The 15,224-nt window shown below is 38.6% G+C and overlaps 1 protein-coding gene across 1 annotated transcript in view; it reads left to right on the top strand.

Moving 5' to 3' along the window:
• Nucleotides 1–15,224, top strand: part of FYB1 (FYN binding protein 1) — a 44,516-nt gene that overhangs the window by 19,667 nt on the left and 9,625 nt on the right. Inside the window, exons 4-12 of the mRNA XM_058823523.1 lie at nucleotides 1,203–1,252; nucleotides 2,399–2,418; nucleotides 3,224–3,270; nucleotides 4,606–4,723; nucleotides 6,965–7,121; nucleotides 9,948–10,092; nucleotides 12,410–12,438; nucleotides 13,601–13,670; nucleotides 14,996–15,027. Of these exons, the coding sequence (XP_058679506.1) occupies nucleotides 1,203–1,252; nucleotides 2,399–2,418; nucleotides 3,224–3,270; nucleotides 4,606–4,723; nucleotides 6,965–7,121; nucleotides 9,948–10,092; nucleotides 12,410–12,438; nucleotides 13,601–13,670; nucleotides 14,996–15,027 (668 nt within the window). The remainder of the gene's footprint in view (nucleotides 1–1,202; nucleotides 1,253–2,398; nucleotides 2,419–3,223; nucleotides 3,271–4,605; nucleotides 4,724–6,964; nucleotides 7,122–9,947; nucleotides 10,093–12,409; nucleotides 12,439–13,600; nucleotides 13,671–14,995; nucleotides 15,028–15,224) is intronic.

The following is a 15,224-nucleotide window of genomic DNA, read 5'->3' on the forward strand; positions in this document are numbered from 1 at the left end:
ACTGAGCTCAGCACTGGTTGTGAAACTGCACTGAGGCCATGACATGGCCTTGTGTGATAACCCTGAGAAGCCTCTGTTGTTATAGGGCTCCTTTCTTTATCCTTCTTTGAAGAGCTGTGTACAGAAGTGGGAGTTCTGCTGACAGAGTTGTAAGTGCTTGAGTCCAGCATCAAAACTGACCAGAGTCAAGCTGAGCCTGAATAATGAGCTCCTTCCTGGCCAGCAGGCACTGCAAAGAGCATCACCCAGCAGGCAGGAGCAGGGAGGGAGGCATGTCCAGCTCAGCGCTGTGTGACAGCATCAGTCCTGCCTCACAGCCGCAGTACCTGCAGCGGCCAGGCTGGGTATCCTCCTCTTTAACCAGGCATAGGAGCCGAGTTTGATATCAGACACTTTTTAAATGTACCTCCCGACGCCCTGTCTGCTCTCTCATTCCTGTGTGCCCTGTAAATTCTACTCTCTGCTGAAAATTTGTGCCTGGATGCTGACACCTTTGCTTTTGCCTGTCTCCATGCTTTCCCCATCAAGCCAGTTTTAGAACATCCCGTTCTGCTTTCAAGTCCTTCTTTTGATTACACTTCTTTGATGATAACTGTCAGCCCTTGTTTTCTTTCTGCTGTTAAAAAGCATTATGAAGTTAAAGGTCTCTGATATTATTAGGTATATTCTCAAGTCAATTTCCCATTTTTCATGTTTGAACAACATTTTAAATCTAAGAGCTCTGGTGACATTTTACCTGGCCTAACCTTTACACCCTTTCTCTTGTCCCTTGTTTAGACTTTAAGCCCAACAAGTCAAAGTCTCAGAGCTATATTTAGCATTGAGAAAAAAGTCTGAAATTGTACTTTTGCACTGTAAGAAGACTGCACCTGCAAAAATGGTTAAAAAGCCCAACAGATTCTTTCCATTCAGTCAGCCCATCTGCTTATGATATTTTTCATACCACACTCTCTCTGAGTGCCTTTGGCTCACTTTGATATTTTTTACTCTAAATCAAGATAGCCCCACCTGAAACACTTAGTCACAGTCAGAGAGAACACGTTAGAAAATCTTGTGTGTACTTAAGTAGGATAGAGGGCTCAATAGACTGTTCTGCTTTTGTATAAAATAGATAATAAAAAGCACCAGAAAAATGGTTAATGAAAATGTAATCATAAAACCATCTTCATAGGTTTCACATGTTTACCTTTTCATATTTACAGAAACCTAGAAAATGAAGAAAATTATGATGACGTTGAATTTGTTTCGCAGGGTAAGATGCATACATTTTATACATTTTAATTAATGGCTACTGTGAGAAGCTGTGAGCATGTTGTATTTATAAGATAAGGAAAGCTTGTTGTATTCAAGAGTGATTTGTTTACTAATTATACTGGTTCTGCCACTTTATGGAGATGGTTGTCTCATAACACTAATGGATCTACTGTTCTGTGATTAATATGATAGACTCTCAGAAACTGCACTAAATTTCTTTCTTCCCACCCCCTTATCCTCTTTTTGTATTTTTTCTTCTTTTTATCTTTCTTTTTGTTTTTGTTTGGTTAGAAATATGCTGGAACTATAAATCACCAGATCTTCAAACCTGACCGAAAATGAATGCTGCTCTTTCAGAGTTGTGTGGTCTAGTGAAGGAGGCACTGTTCTATACTTGATTAAAAAAAAAAAAAAAAGGATGGGTTGACTGTACTTTTACTGTCACTTTGTGGGTCTGAGAGTATGAGAGGCAGTGAGTTGTACCAGGGGCAGCAGACAAGCAGATTGTGACACAAAGAATGCCCATCTGCCTTCTGACCCCTGCTTGGTGGCACTTGGGCTGTGCCAGGCACGCTGTGCATCATTTTGTGTGTTGGCCATCCAGACTCACAGCACTGCAGGCCGTGCAGCTGGAGCACAGCTTTCCTTACCTACCTGCCTGCAGAGTAAGGAGGAATCAGGAGATTCACAGAATATCTTTTCCTGCTGCCCAGAGCAGAGGCTGGATTAGGAAAAGAGCTTTTGCCATACTTGTTCAGCTGTTGGGCTGGTGCAAGCAATTTCTTTGAGGTCTCTTTGGATTTATTAGGTTTTTGATAATCATAAAAGTAGTGATTTTGTAAAAAAATAACATAGGTAAATTCACTAACATAGTTAAAGATTTTTTAAAACAAATTTTCCAATTTTAAAATACATGTGAAATATGCTGTTTGTAAATATTTTTAGTTTGCAATGTTCTATGAAAGCAATCTAAAAAAACTGAATTTTGCATTCATACCTTCATCTAAAAACAAGATCCTGCAAAATAGAAGATTCTAGTTAATATCACTGACGTTATAGGCAGTTTTAAATAGTTAATGCTAGAATGAATTGTTTTCTGCACAAGAAAAAAAATAAATATCCTTGTTTTATTTTGTTCCTTTAGGTCATGGAAATACACAGAGGGTAAGTACTATCCAGCAACATAAACCTATCTTTTTTTGCAAAAATTTAAAAGTTTAGTGAAACCTCTTCAACACATTAGACAATTACTTGCAGATTTAATCCAGTATGTCCGCAGTAAGCTGTAGAAGCAATTATTTGTTGTGAAGGATAGAAATAGAATCAGAGAGAAGCAGAGTAAACTGGAACAAATTATCAAAGCTGGCTAGACACCAAAAATTGATTAAAAGAAAAGAAAATGGAAAACTACGTCTTCTATTATCATTGACCTTTCATTTCACTGGAATTTTCCAGAAATAATAGAAAGAATGGTCCTGGTCCATTCTGATAATAGAATATTTCAGTTAATATTTCAGCTAATCACATATTTTATCATGTATATATATACCTGGCTATATAAGGACTAAGACAATCTCTTAGAACTTAATCTGAATACCATGTAGATCCTTAGCATTCCAGTTGAAAAAGGGCTAACCCTGACACCTTCATCATGGAAGTCCAGTCATCAGCAATGATAAAGACTTTACAGGACACACTTTGCAATTAAAACATCCACTTCAGATTAAGCAATCTGCCTGGGTGGTTTTAACAATCCAAGGCTTGATAGGTATGATATCGTAAAAAATAGCAGAAATAAAAGAATAGTGTGTTTAAATAATGGAATAACTTGTCTGGGGAAGCATAAAGGTATTTGCATTTTGCTATAAATGATTCTTACATAGTTTGTCTGAAGCTTATATAGCAGAGCAAGTTTCTTCATGTCTATTCGACTGTACTTAGACCATTGAAAATTGATTCTTTTTTATAGGGTCAAGAAAGTGATGGAGAGATGTATGAAGACATTAATGACATCAGGTCGTAATTCTAAACTTCATGACCTATTGTACCTTTATTACTATCTTTTCTAATAGGTGTATTTCACCTGAAATAAAAGAGCCATTCTGCTGCAGGCCCTGTCTTCATTCATTTTCCCTGGAGAAAGTCTGTCTCTTCACAGGCTCTTTCCCTGTTAGGCCTGCCATGCTCTGGCGTGGCAGAACTCCTGCAATTAAATAATGCAGTCACTGTGATCAAGGTAACAGAACTCTGATTTCTGATCTAAGGAGTATGTCTCAACGACTGGTTGGAATTACAGCCTAGGAGGAAAAATAAGCTCAGCCCCAAGGTTTATGGTCCCAGACAGGTCTTTTGTAGTGGGGTTTTTTTAATTGCTTTTCAGATAAATATTCTTAGAACTCTTATGAGAGGCTGGATTGACAATTTTTGTTGCCTGAGTCAACTAGTATAGCAACAGAGACAGAATACAAGCTCTGCTGATTCTTCTTCCATTTAGACCTTTCCTTTGATGACTCTCTCTACCCTGGTAATGTCTGAATCTATGAGATTTATGGTGTTACAATAGCCAAAGAAAAACTCTAATTCCCTCTGAATAAGTAATTTATGTAGAATATTTCAGATGTACAACAATTTTCAGCAAAAATTTATTGTTGAATCCCCTTTGATTTATAGCCCAAGTGATCCTCATTTCAGACATTTTTTTAGCCATTTGAGCCTACCTGTCTAGCAAAAGTATTGGGGGAAAAAAGGGGGGAGTTTCACTCGAGCAACTCCATAGGGTTTCTAAAACAGGTCTTCCAGCCAAATGGCAGAGCTGGAGATGTAGGCCTAATTCCATCCCAAGTTCCCAAACTCCAGTACACAAGGCACAGCAGGTAGTGTACCCTGGTGTGATAAAATGAGTGCAGAAGACTGACTCATTGTGTAGACTGCTGGAATAGGCTGCAATCAGTTTTAAAAACACAGTCCTGTGGCATCTCAGGCTTCAGTTCAGCCTGCATCAACCACTGGTGGACTGGGTAAATATTTAAGAGCTACATCCAGTACAGCACCTAGACTGCTGCCAGTTCACAGGCTTGCTCAACAAAAATATCTCAAAGACATCTGGACACACACATGTGGAGGCAGATAACCTTGTCTAGTGTGTTGTCCTCATGAGGGCAGACACTGTAACTTACAAATGTAGTAAAGGGCTACTTACTCTATCTGTTGCAGCTGCATTATGGTTTAGAATCTGTAGCTTTGATTTCACTTGGAGAAGTCTTTTTGCATCACCAGCAGTTCTTTGCCAGCCTTGGGTAAGGTAGCTCCGAGGAAGATTTTCTTCACACATTCTGTCCTGTCCCCTTTCAGATCATCAAGGGGAAAAGAGAAGAACTGGGACAAAGAAGATAAGAGAAGAATGGACCAGGAGAAGAAAGAACAAAAGGAAAAAGAAAAGAAAGAGCATGAACTGAGGAAAAAGTTCAAAGTAAGCTTTTTATTTGGTAATGTGGACGAAGATATGCGAGCAGCATTGTTTAGCATTGTAGAGTTCATAATAGACTTTTCACCTGGCTACGAAACTATTTGTTATGGTGGGTAGTTCAAACACCTGCATAAATTCTGAAAAAGGGTTTAAGCTACCTTTTTTGTTTGGCATATGTTTGAATGCAAGCCCTGCACTGATGGATGGCAAAGACTGTTTGCTTACAATTTTCGTTAAATTACTTTCTCACCTTTTTTCTATGTAAGAAAGCCTTAAAATCATCTGTTTTCACTTTTCTGTTTCTAATAATTTATTATTAGAACTTCTTATTTCTAATTTCATTGGAATAGCATCAAAAGCACTTAATAAAAGTTAGAATTGAATCCCATACACATAGTATTATTTGCTTCACTGTAATCAGATACAGAAGTATTTAGCCCTTTAAAGATTTCAAAATTGTATTGCAACACATTACCTTTGCCTTGGTAGAAAGGGACTTACAGTAAATTCCAACCTAAATGAGGAGGAGGAAAATCAGACTTGTATAGGAGAGCTACAGTCATTCTCTGGGGCTAAATTGATGAGACAATTCTTTCTGTTTTAAATCACTTTTGCATAGCTGGTTGTCAGCACGCTCTCACAGTTTACAAGTCTGCCAGTCAGTTTTTCTTAACTAATGCCCATTCACAATTCTCCTTTCTGCTACTTTCAGTGTCACTGTACACAGTGGGCAGCTTTGTTTTTCTTCCTGTTATGCTCAGTACACATAAAGCCATGGTGATTCACATCATGGCCTGCTGTGGAGGGCCTGGAGCTCTGTGGAGAGCAAATATTAAAGGTACACATAGTTAATAATAATGAGTTAGCTGGTGTTTATTGGGTACCAAGTCTATTTTTTAGACCAGTCACAAGAAGTGTAGGCATTAGTGCACAGAAAGCTTTTAGCTGGTACTCCTGCAACCATTAAGGTATTTTATTATTCTTAAACAAATATATTTTAACGCACATTTTCTTTCCCATTTATTGGCCACTTATACAGGATAGATATTCCAGAGTTAGTCTATAATTGACAAGAGCACTATGCCTCTAAAATACATATCTTAAAGTCACAAATACAAAATCATAAAACGGCTTTTTCATAACATAATGTAAAGACCTCACAAAGTGAATCCTGGACATCAGTAAACACCTCTTGTGAGTACTTGCAAGATCATTTATAGAGTAGAATAGTAAACACAAAGCATTATGTGGCAGATTCATTAGCATTAATGTTAATGAATATTTACTCATACGACTTGTGTTAGGAATAGTGTGGCTAGCAGGATCAGGGATTGTCTGATTGTCCCCTGTACTTGGCACTGGTGAGGCTGCACCTCGAATCCCATGTCCAGTTTTGGCCCCTTACTCCACGAAAGACACTGAGATGCTGGAATGAGTCCAGAGAGGGGCAACAGAGCTGATCCAGGGTCTGGAGCACGAGCCCTGTGAGGAGCAGCTGAGGGAGCTGGGCGTGTTTAGGCTGGAGAAAAGGAGGCTCAGGGTGGGCTTCTCACTCTCTACAACTGCCCGACAGGGAGTTGCAGCCAGGTGGGCATCTGTGTCTTCTCCCAAGTAACAAGGGATAGGAAAAGAGGAAATAGCCTCAAGTTGTTACAGGGAATGTTTAGTTTAAATATTAGGAAAAATTTCTTCATGAAAAGGGTTGCAAAGGATTGGAAGAGGTGCCCAGTGAAGTGGTAGAATCACTCTCCGTAGAGGTATTTAGAACATCTGTAGATGTGGTGCTTATGGACATGGTTTAGTTGAACTTGGCAGTGTTAGGTTAATGGTAGAGCTCAGTGACCTTAGAGGTCTTTTCCAAGCTAAAAGATTGTATGATTCTATTAGTAGTTCTGTTGGAAATAAATGGAGACACTCATTGGAATTCAATGCATCTGTTTTGTGAACTCATAAAAGGTGTCATAGGCTAATTTGTTGATTTTAATCTTAGTATTTCTTTGATTTTGCCAGTGAGTTCTTCAATTGCTCTATTGCCATGCTTCTCCCCTCTCCTTTAATCTCTGATTTTTAATTTAAACTATGTAATTCAAGCAGGAGGAAGCCCTTCTGTTTATTTGGCAGCAGTATTTTAAATGTCAATGTAACAAATAACCATCACTATCATTACTTTTTACTACTTTTTCTGAATGTCTGGGAAAGAACTCAATTTTTCCCCACCTGTAATACCTTCTGTTTCTTCTTCAGTTAACAGGACCCATTGAAGTCCTTCATCAGGCACGAGCTTGCATTGACCACAAGGGAGGGAGGAATGAACTGACTGTCAAACAGGGGGACAAGATTGAAATCATTCGCCTCACAGACAACCCAGAAGGAAAGTGGCTGGGCAGGATTAAAGGATGCTGTGAGTTCTCTTTCTTCACTGTGCTCCTGAATATTTTCACTACATGACAGCAAACATGTGAGCATTACACCAAGGACTAGCCCTAACATGTCTGAGTCACTGGCCACCAAAGTAAATAATTACCCCAAGTCACCCTTCCATCCTCAGCTAATTCATAGCAGGGAGTTATTGCACAACATAATGTAACACCCAGAGGCACTGGAATAAGTTAGGGTCAGTGTGCTGGGACCTTCACTGACATACTGAGGGTGAATTCCCTGTCAGCAGCCTTCAAATAGCATCAGAACTCTGCTCCCTGCAAGTAACAAGTGGTTCTTCATGTCTTTGTATTAAATTTTTAATTGTGGTTTTTCATGTCTTTGTATTAAACGTAACATGGGTGTTCTTAAAATAGAATTAGAGAATATAAGGACCTGCTTTAAGTATTTTTCTTGTTCCTATTCCTATGGAAAGTTTCTAACTGACTTCCAGGTTTTGTTTTCTCTGAAATCCTAAATGCTTCTCTTATTAAGGTGTAAGTACCATCAGTGGATCTTTGAGAATAAAGAGGTTGGTGATCGGGCTCCTGGGTTATAAAAGGTTGATCCATAGAATCAAACAGAATTATTAAAAGCATTTGCTTGATCTTTAGGGGAAGTAAAATGCCAATCAAATTAGTAAGACAGTTCACACATTGAAAAGAGTTCTACAAAATTGTAGATAATAACAGCTGAGCAGCTTGTAGTGATAGATATATACAGTATAGTATATAGTATATATACTGTCTGTATATACTGATATATACAGTGTACACAGACAGTAAGGAACTGAGAGTCTTTCATACAAAGAGAATCTGAGAGACCTGGGCCTGCTGAAAGGAAAATTAAGGGGTATCTTATAATTGTTCATAAATACCTGGTGGGAGGATGTAAAGAAAATGGAGCCAGGCTCTTTCCAGTTACCTAGTGACTTTGCAAGAGGCAACAGGCACATACTGAAACACAAGGGTTCTGTGTGAACAGCAGGAAACACTTTTTTTACTGTGGGAGTGACCAAGCAAGGGAAAATATTGCTCAGAGAGGTGGTGGAGTCTCCATCTGTGGAGATCTTCAAAACCTGACAGGACACAGTCCTTGCCAACTTGCTCCAATGGAGGATCATGTTTGTTTAGAGAGATTGGTCAAGATGATCTCAAGAGGCAAGTTCCAATAACAGCTTTTCCACCAAACCTTCAAGTTGTGAAAATAAGTCAATTACATTAATCATTTTGTACACTGTGGGTGAGGGTTGGGAGAAGAATATTTTCTAGTGTATGTGCAGTCCATTACTTAATTTACTTTTCATTAATTAATTCTTGCATTAGCAAAACTTGAAGCTGTCCAAGGCTTCTCATTGAAAAGTTTCAATAATACAGACCAATTTTTTGCACCAATGCTTCAGCCTTCCATGTTCACAGGCCAGGTCTTGTTTGGTGAAGACCAAACAAAAGAAGAAAATCAGTTCTTATCATTTAAGTAAGAGGAAAGATCAATGCCTTCCTCTGTCAGAGGAAACACACTTAAAACTGTGTTCACCTGTGTTCTCCTTCACTCAGAAGAAGGAGAGTGGGGAATTTTCCATCTTCAAAAAAAAATGCAGGAGCATTTTTCACCTTGGAGAAATCAATTTGTGCACTCTTCTGCACAGGCACTATACCTGTCAAAAAATAGCCTCAGGAGAGACAGAGATCCTCGTGTCAGGTCAACTGCTCTGGTCAATTCAGCTACAGTGTGTCTGCCAACCTGAAGAAAAATCAATGTACATGATCCTCCTAATGACCTGTCAGGACGTTGATGCCATGGACTGCCCTAAAATATGCCACAGGACTGCAGTGGTGTTACAAATGGATGTGGGGATTTAGATAAATCCTTGCCTTTTGCCCAGGCCTCTGACATTCAGCAGTAACTTTACTGAGGTGGCCAGCACCCCAAAACCCACCATCAAACGGCTGATTTGGTCTATTATAGAATGGCTTATTTATTTAAGAGAGACAAAGCTAACAGACATAAGAATTAAACCAAACTAATACTACACAGGAATAAGGACAAAAAAAGACTTCTAGTAGGTAAATACAGCATGAGGTTAAAGGTACCTATTAATGTTACAGCTAGTGAAGAAATAATATAATTTAGAATTCAATGTATCTTACCATGCCATTTTGGTGGGGCACACATGGAGATCCTTTCCTTCGATCCCCAGGGAAGTAACCATGTGTCCAGGCTCCGGGAAAAGGTCTTCCACGCTTTCAGGGTGTGTGTGTAGAGGGCTTCTGCCTCTGCGATAACTCATGTGTGTCTTTCATAGTTTGTAGAACAGGGTTTCTTAGTCAAGAATATTTCTATTATCTCTTCCCACATCAAATCTTCAGACTAAGATGTTGATTCTTAGCTGAGGCCTGAGCCCTTTTGGTGCCAGATGCCCCCTTGCTGAGCCTTTCAGGCCAGGTCATCTCTCTTCATGCACCAGCTCTCTGTGGTGGTCAGGGCAGGTAGATGTCCTGCCACAAGTGGTCCCAAAGCCAGCTGAGAAAAGGAGTCTGCCCCATGATTCCTGCACAGAAAATTCTCCTGCTGTAGCTGAGAAACAAGTGAACTGAACATCAGCTGAAGAGGGCTTAACATAGGCATCTGAGATAGATCTGATATTTTGATATTTGTATTTGTGTTGATAGATGAGGCTGCTTGGAATGAGACATTTCTTTGAAAGTTTTCAAAAATTGTACAAAACAATTCAGGCACTGATTCTGAACCTCTTGTTAAAATCATGCCTTTATCATGACCCTTAAACTGCGTGTTTTCATTTATTTAGATGGATACATTAAAACAACCGTGGTGGAGATTGATTATGATTCTTTAAAAAGAAAGCAAAAACCATCTACAAAAGCTGCTGTGAAACATACCGAGAGTGACCAAGAAACATATGATGATGTTGGAGAGCAGGACAGTACTAGCAGGTATGTATAAGGAATGCATGAAATGAGACAAGTGATTCACCTGGGTCAGTCTAGACAGGAGTTTTTTTCCAGCAAACCGAGCTCTTGACATAAAACAGCCACTTATATAAGAAGTTTGTAGCTATTATATGTAGCTATTCAGACAGAGTAGCTCATATGTGGTCAGAGAAGTTTAAATGAATTCTGTAGTCCAGCATCTGTAAGCACTCATACTTAGGAGGACCCCATTGTTGAAATAGGAGCTACTTCATGGAAATCCAAAGGAGAAAAAAGTGCAAGCCATAGAGGATTACAAATCATCTGCAGGAAGTCAATTCTCTTCCCTCCCTCTCTTTACTTGCTCTGTCTTTTTGGAGTCACATGCTCCCTTTTCTAAGATGCAAGACTAAAAGCAATGGGAGCACTCACTGCACCAGGGAACTCCTGATCACCCTCGTTGCCCTCATGAGCCTTAGCACATCTTTTTAGCACATCTTTAACTCTTACTACCCCTTTCGTTTTGATGAGAAGGGACTTCTGAAATCCTGTCTAGGGTAACCCTTCAGAAGAGAGTGCAGCTTGTGAATTTAACCCTGAAAACAAGGCCTCTCAAATTGCATGAGATGGGCATAAGCTATACTTTTTTTTTTTTTTTTTACTTCATTGGAAGCTTCTTCTCTATGGAACAGTCTCCATGCATTTGCACTGCGATGCTACACTGCAGATTCTCTACTGCAATGTGTCATCTGTTTCATGTCAAATAGATCTGCAGCTAGAGAAGTGTCATATCCAGCAGCAGAGCAGACTTGCTGGCAAGGAAATACCCTAGTGGTCTTGTCGCAAGACTCATTGCTATCACACAGCCTAGCATGACCGTGGTAATTATGTTGCCAGACCTCACAGGAAATTTTGCTGCTTACATGTGATTTAACAACCTATTCTCCATTAAATGTCCTGATGTGCAGAAACAGAGCCTTGGATTCAGATAAGAGATCTGCACATGGCTGTAAAGATTTCAATATGTAGGACAACCATCTTGAAGCACTCAGCCATTACACCTGCTCTTACTGCTTCCCATGAGGCTCCTTAGCTTAGGGGCCTGCCTGGAATAAAAGGACTGCAGCTGGCTGGCATAGAACATCCCCATGAGCTCCAGCAGCAGCACGTGGAAAAGTCTGCCTTCAGGCTGGCATTTTTCATGCAACCAGTGCAGCTTTGTGTGTGATGTTTTTCAAGGTTGCTCGGCATCAGTTTTCCTCCCAGCACATTGGTCTCATAGCATCGTGACCTAGCCATGAGAGCCATGTTAGCTGTTCTAGGTTTCAGGTAATCTCAGCATTAGTTACTTCATTGCTGAGGTATCCTTGGCCACTCCTTTTCAATAGGGCAAGCATTACAATTAGTCACCTCAATGCAAGGAATTTAGAAAATGCATTGCATTCAAAAGCAAACAATTGCACTGTTTGCTTACTAAAATAACAGTGTATTCCAAGGAGCTTCAAAGGATTAATGATTGGCTTAGATTCATTAAATCCTTTAAGCTGTATTTTGACATTTTTTTCTTCTCCAGTGATTAATAGCACTCTCAGTTCAGTTCATGAGCAAGATATATATGACATATATCAATATGTTTTGAAACCACTGGAAGAATGCCATTCCAAAAAAAAGCTCTTAACCAAATAATATTATCTCATTATCAGTAGTATTGCTAATATTCCAAAATTAATAAATGAAATAAATATTGCTAATATTCCAAAATTAATAAATTAATAAAGGGGTGTTGTATTTCAGTATTTCTTGGCACAAGAGTTTAACAAGTACCTTGTTTTGATGTATAATTTTAGGTAAGGTTTTGACCGGGAAATAATCTCAGCTACTATGAACCTCTCAGGCTTTTTTCAACTACTGTTAGAATGTTGGGCTAATATGGACTCCTTCCACATTGTTAGAAACATACACTTATACCCAGTGAAAGCTAGTTGAGCAATAAATTAACTTGTTTACCATTTCATTTCAAGAAGATCACCTCATAAGAAATGAATTTAAAGGGTCTGGATCTGCTCTGTAGTGCTTAGTCAGATTATATTTTTATTCCCATCAGGTCTGACTACATGATCTCCTGAGATCCCCTCCAACACACATTATCATATGATTGAAAGGCATATTTCGTACTTTAATTTTAAGATATCAACAGAAATATAAAATACATTCTAAATATTTTTTGCCAAGGCCTAAATCTTTAGAATTAATAATTGAAGAAGTGATGGGTGATCATGGTGTTTTCTTTTTCTGAAGGATGACTGCTTTTCTCTAAAATGTCTTTTGTTTGCTTTTCCAGTCAAAGTGGTGACCAAGGTGGAGGTGGAAGTAAGTTCTACTTACGTGTTTGGGGGGAGTTTTTTTCTGTGTATTTCTTACCCTCATATTCTGACTTCTGCAGCTTCCACATAATGCAGTAATTATCCATAAGCAAGTTAAATGTCAGCTAACAGGCAACAAACTAAGAAGGATAGTGACCAACTAAACTTCCCTGCCACCTATGGGAACTTAAGTGAGACAGAATGTTTGTCTCCAGATACTGTGAATCACCAGCATACCAGATGATCAAACTTTAACTTTTTACTTGTGTGTGAAGGCAAATCATCCCACAAAACAGCACAGATGTAACTGGAGAAATATTAACATGAGGAAGAGGTTTTGTACAGGAGAAATCCAGTTCTGAAATAGCCAGCACTATTATAAATTAAAGCTTCGTTTTGCTGACAGAGTTAAAGGGAGCTTCAATTGCAGCAGCACACTGGAAGCCCAACTGCAGCAGCTTCACGCTGTCAAGCTGACATATTCAAACCCATTTTTCCCTTTGTTAGCATATATATTTATGTAGCATTCTCTGTTAATCACAAGAGCACAGCTCATCTTCTCAGCTTGAAGTTTAGATACTGGTCATGGCAGAAGCATCCCCTGGCAAGTACTGCTGAAGGAAGCATCTGCCAGCCAAGTACAGATTTCAGTGCCTACTCTGACCAGTGCCTAGAATTGGACATGGAAACCAAGGTAACCCTCCACCAAAGGAGGTGGGGCCACAAAGGTCAAAACTGAGACCAAAATGGGGAGTTTACATTGCTCTTGTCTCTGACTTCTTTGGATGAAAACAAGATGTCAGCTGCTGAGAGTGTTAGTCCAACATGTTCGATCATCACTTGTGTCACACATGAAAACTTGAAACTCATCATAAGATCTGGGCCAAAATCAGCCATTTAGAATTTCATTGTAGAAGCATTTGTTTTCAGTGTGCATGCTCTTGTGATTGGCAGTGCCACATTTAAATGCTGCAGATGGCATTCTAAATTGGAATAAATCTAAATTTCTGTATCAATAAAGGGTCTGGGCCAGTTTACAGAAAGATTCAATTTTCAATGATATTGTTTAAACTGCACACACATCTGATTCAGTAAAGAAGCCTATAATGAATAGCTTATTCAGCAACATGAAAAATAATTGCACTAACTCACTATTTGATCTGTTAAAGACATGTTCTCATCTCCTCCTTCTGATCAAGACATTTATGATGGAATTGATGATGAAGATGCTATAGCTAGGTATGTTTTTATATATTTCAAATAATTTGCTTCTTTGACAGAATGTTTTCAGTTTTTAGTGGTTTTGAATCAAGCATAACAATTAGCATGTATTAGGATGATCAGCAAGTCGGTATACATCAAAATGGATATGTGAAGCTAGAGAAAATGGTTCTTCAGTCTTTTGAAGAAGTAATTTTGATATGTCAGCAAAAGCAGTTTGCAATCATGAAAATCTCCCAATTTCCAGCTAGACAGAATAGGTCTGAAATCAGAATAACAGACTAAAATCCTAGGTTGCTGAGTAACAACATGAAAACAGTAAGCCACTAGATTAATATCTATACTACAAATATATCTCAGTAGCTACAAGTGGCCTAACATAAATATTTCCAGTTTAGCATGTTAGCATTTGGGTAAGTAGCTTCGCTTCAGGAATTAAAGATAATTATGTGCATCAATGGAGAATTTTACTGGGCCTTTTGAGAAGAACATTTTACATTGTGATAATCACATGCATACTCCAAAGGTCTGTATCACAGGATGAAGATAAGAATGATATCTGGCCCTGGGGAATCTTGAAGAGACTAAAGGTCAAAGATGGCAAAAAGAAAAGTGTACGAGAAAAAACAGCCAAAGTCAATGAGGCAGAAGAAAATGAAAATTTGTTGTAAGAGTCTGCCAGGAAATCAAAGTGCACATTAACTAATTCTAATAAAGCATTGATCACATGCTACTAACATGTCCTCACAGCAGCCTAATGAATCATGCATCAAATTGCAGCTCAGGATGATACTTTTCTGCAAAAACACTGAGCTTTCTTTTCACCTGCATAATTATTCTCTTAACAAGCTGTATTTGTTGCAAAAGTCTGGTAATCGAAATATGCTGAATTCTTTTTTTTTTTGGTGAAAAGCACCAGAAAAATCTATCATCTTTGTGCCACTGTTCATGTAAATTTGCTGCATACTCAGTTAAAATTTACTTTTCTCAACTGTACAATGCAGCTGAGATGAACTGGTAAATCTAGACCCAATTATCAAAATTGTAGGAATAATATGTCAAACAGAAAAATGCAAAGATTGTCTTCTATCCATCTTACCTATAGAATAAATCAGCAGGTGGTGTTTCTGCCACATTCTTCATTAATTTGGTTCTGAACCAGTTTACTTTAAATCAGTGATAAAAATTTATTTAGTCCCTAAGTATTGCTGGTGTTAGTGGCACTTCAAAATGTCTGGATATTACTTTAAACCCTTCTGTTGCAAGTTTTTAAAATTATTTAGGTTACAAAAAAGGCTATTAATGTGATATAGATACTTAATGAGCTTTTTTTTCCCCCCCAGCACCCCTTCTTCAACAAAGCAGTCTGGAAAAGGTAATTAATAGTCTATTGTTCAGTCTCCATATTGATTCCTGATTCTTTTTCTGTATACATTGCTCTGTATCGTGCTAGTCTCAAAAATACATGCAAGGAAGGAAACAGGACTTCCTATTGCTTACCCAGTTCCAGTAAACAAATTTCAAATATTTTGTCTGATCCAGCTGCAGACAAGGAGATACATATACATGGCA

The sequence above is a fragment of the Ammospiza caudacuta genome, chromosome Z, assembly GCF_027887145.1.
Source record: "Ammospiza caudacuta isolate bAmmCau1 chromosome Z, bAmmCau1.pri, whole genome shotgun sequence".
Taxonomy (NCBI): Eukaryota; Metazoa; Chordata; class Aves; order Passeriformes; family Passerellidae; genus Ammospiza; species Ammospiza caudacuta.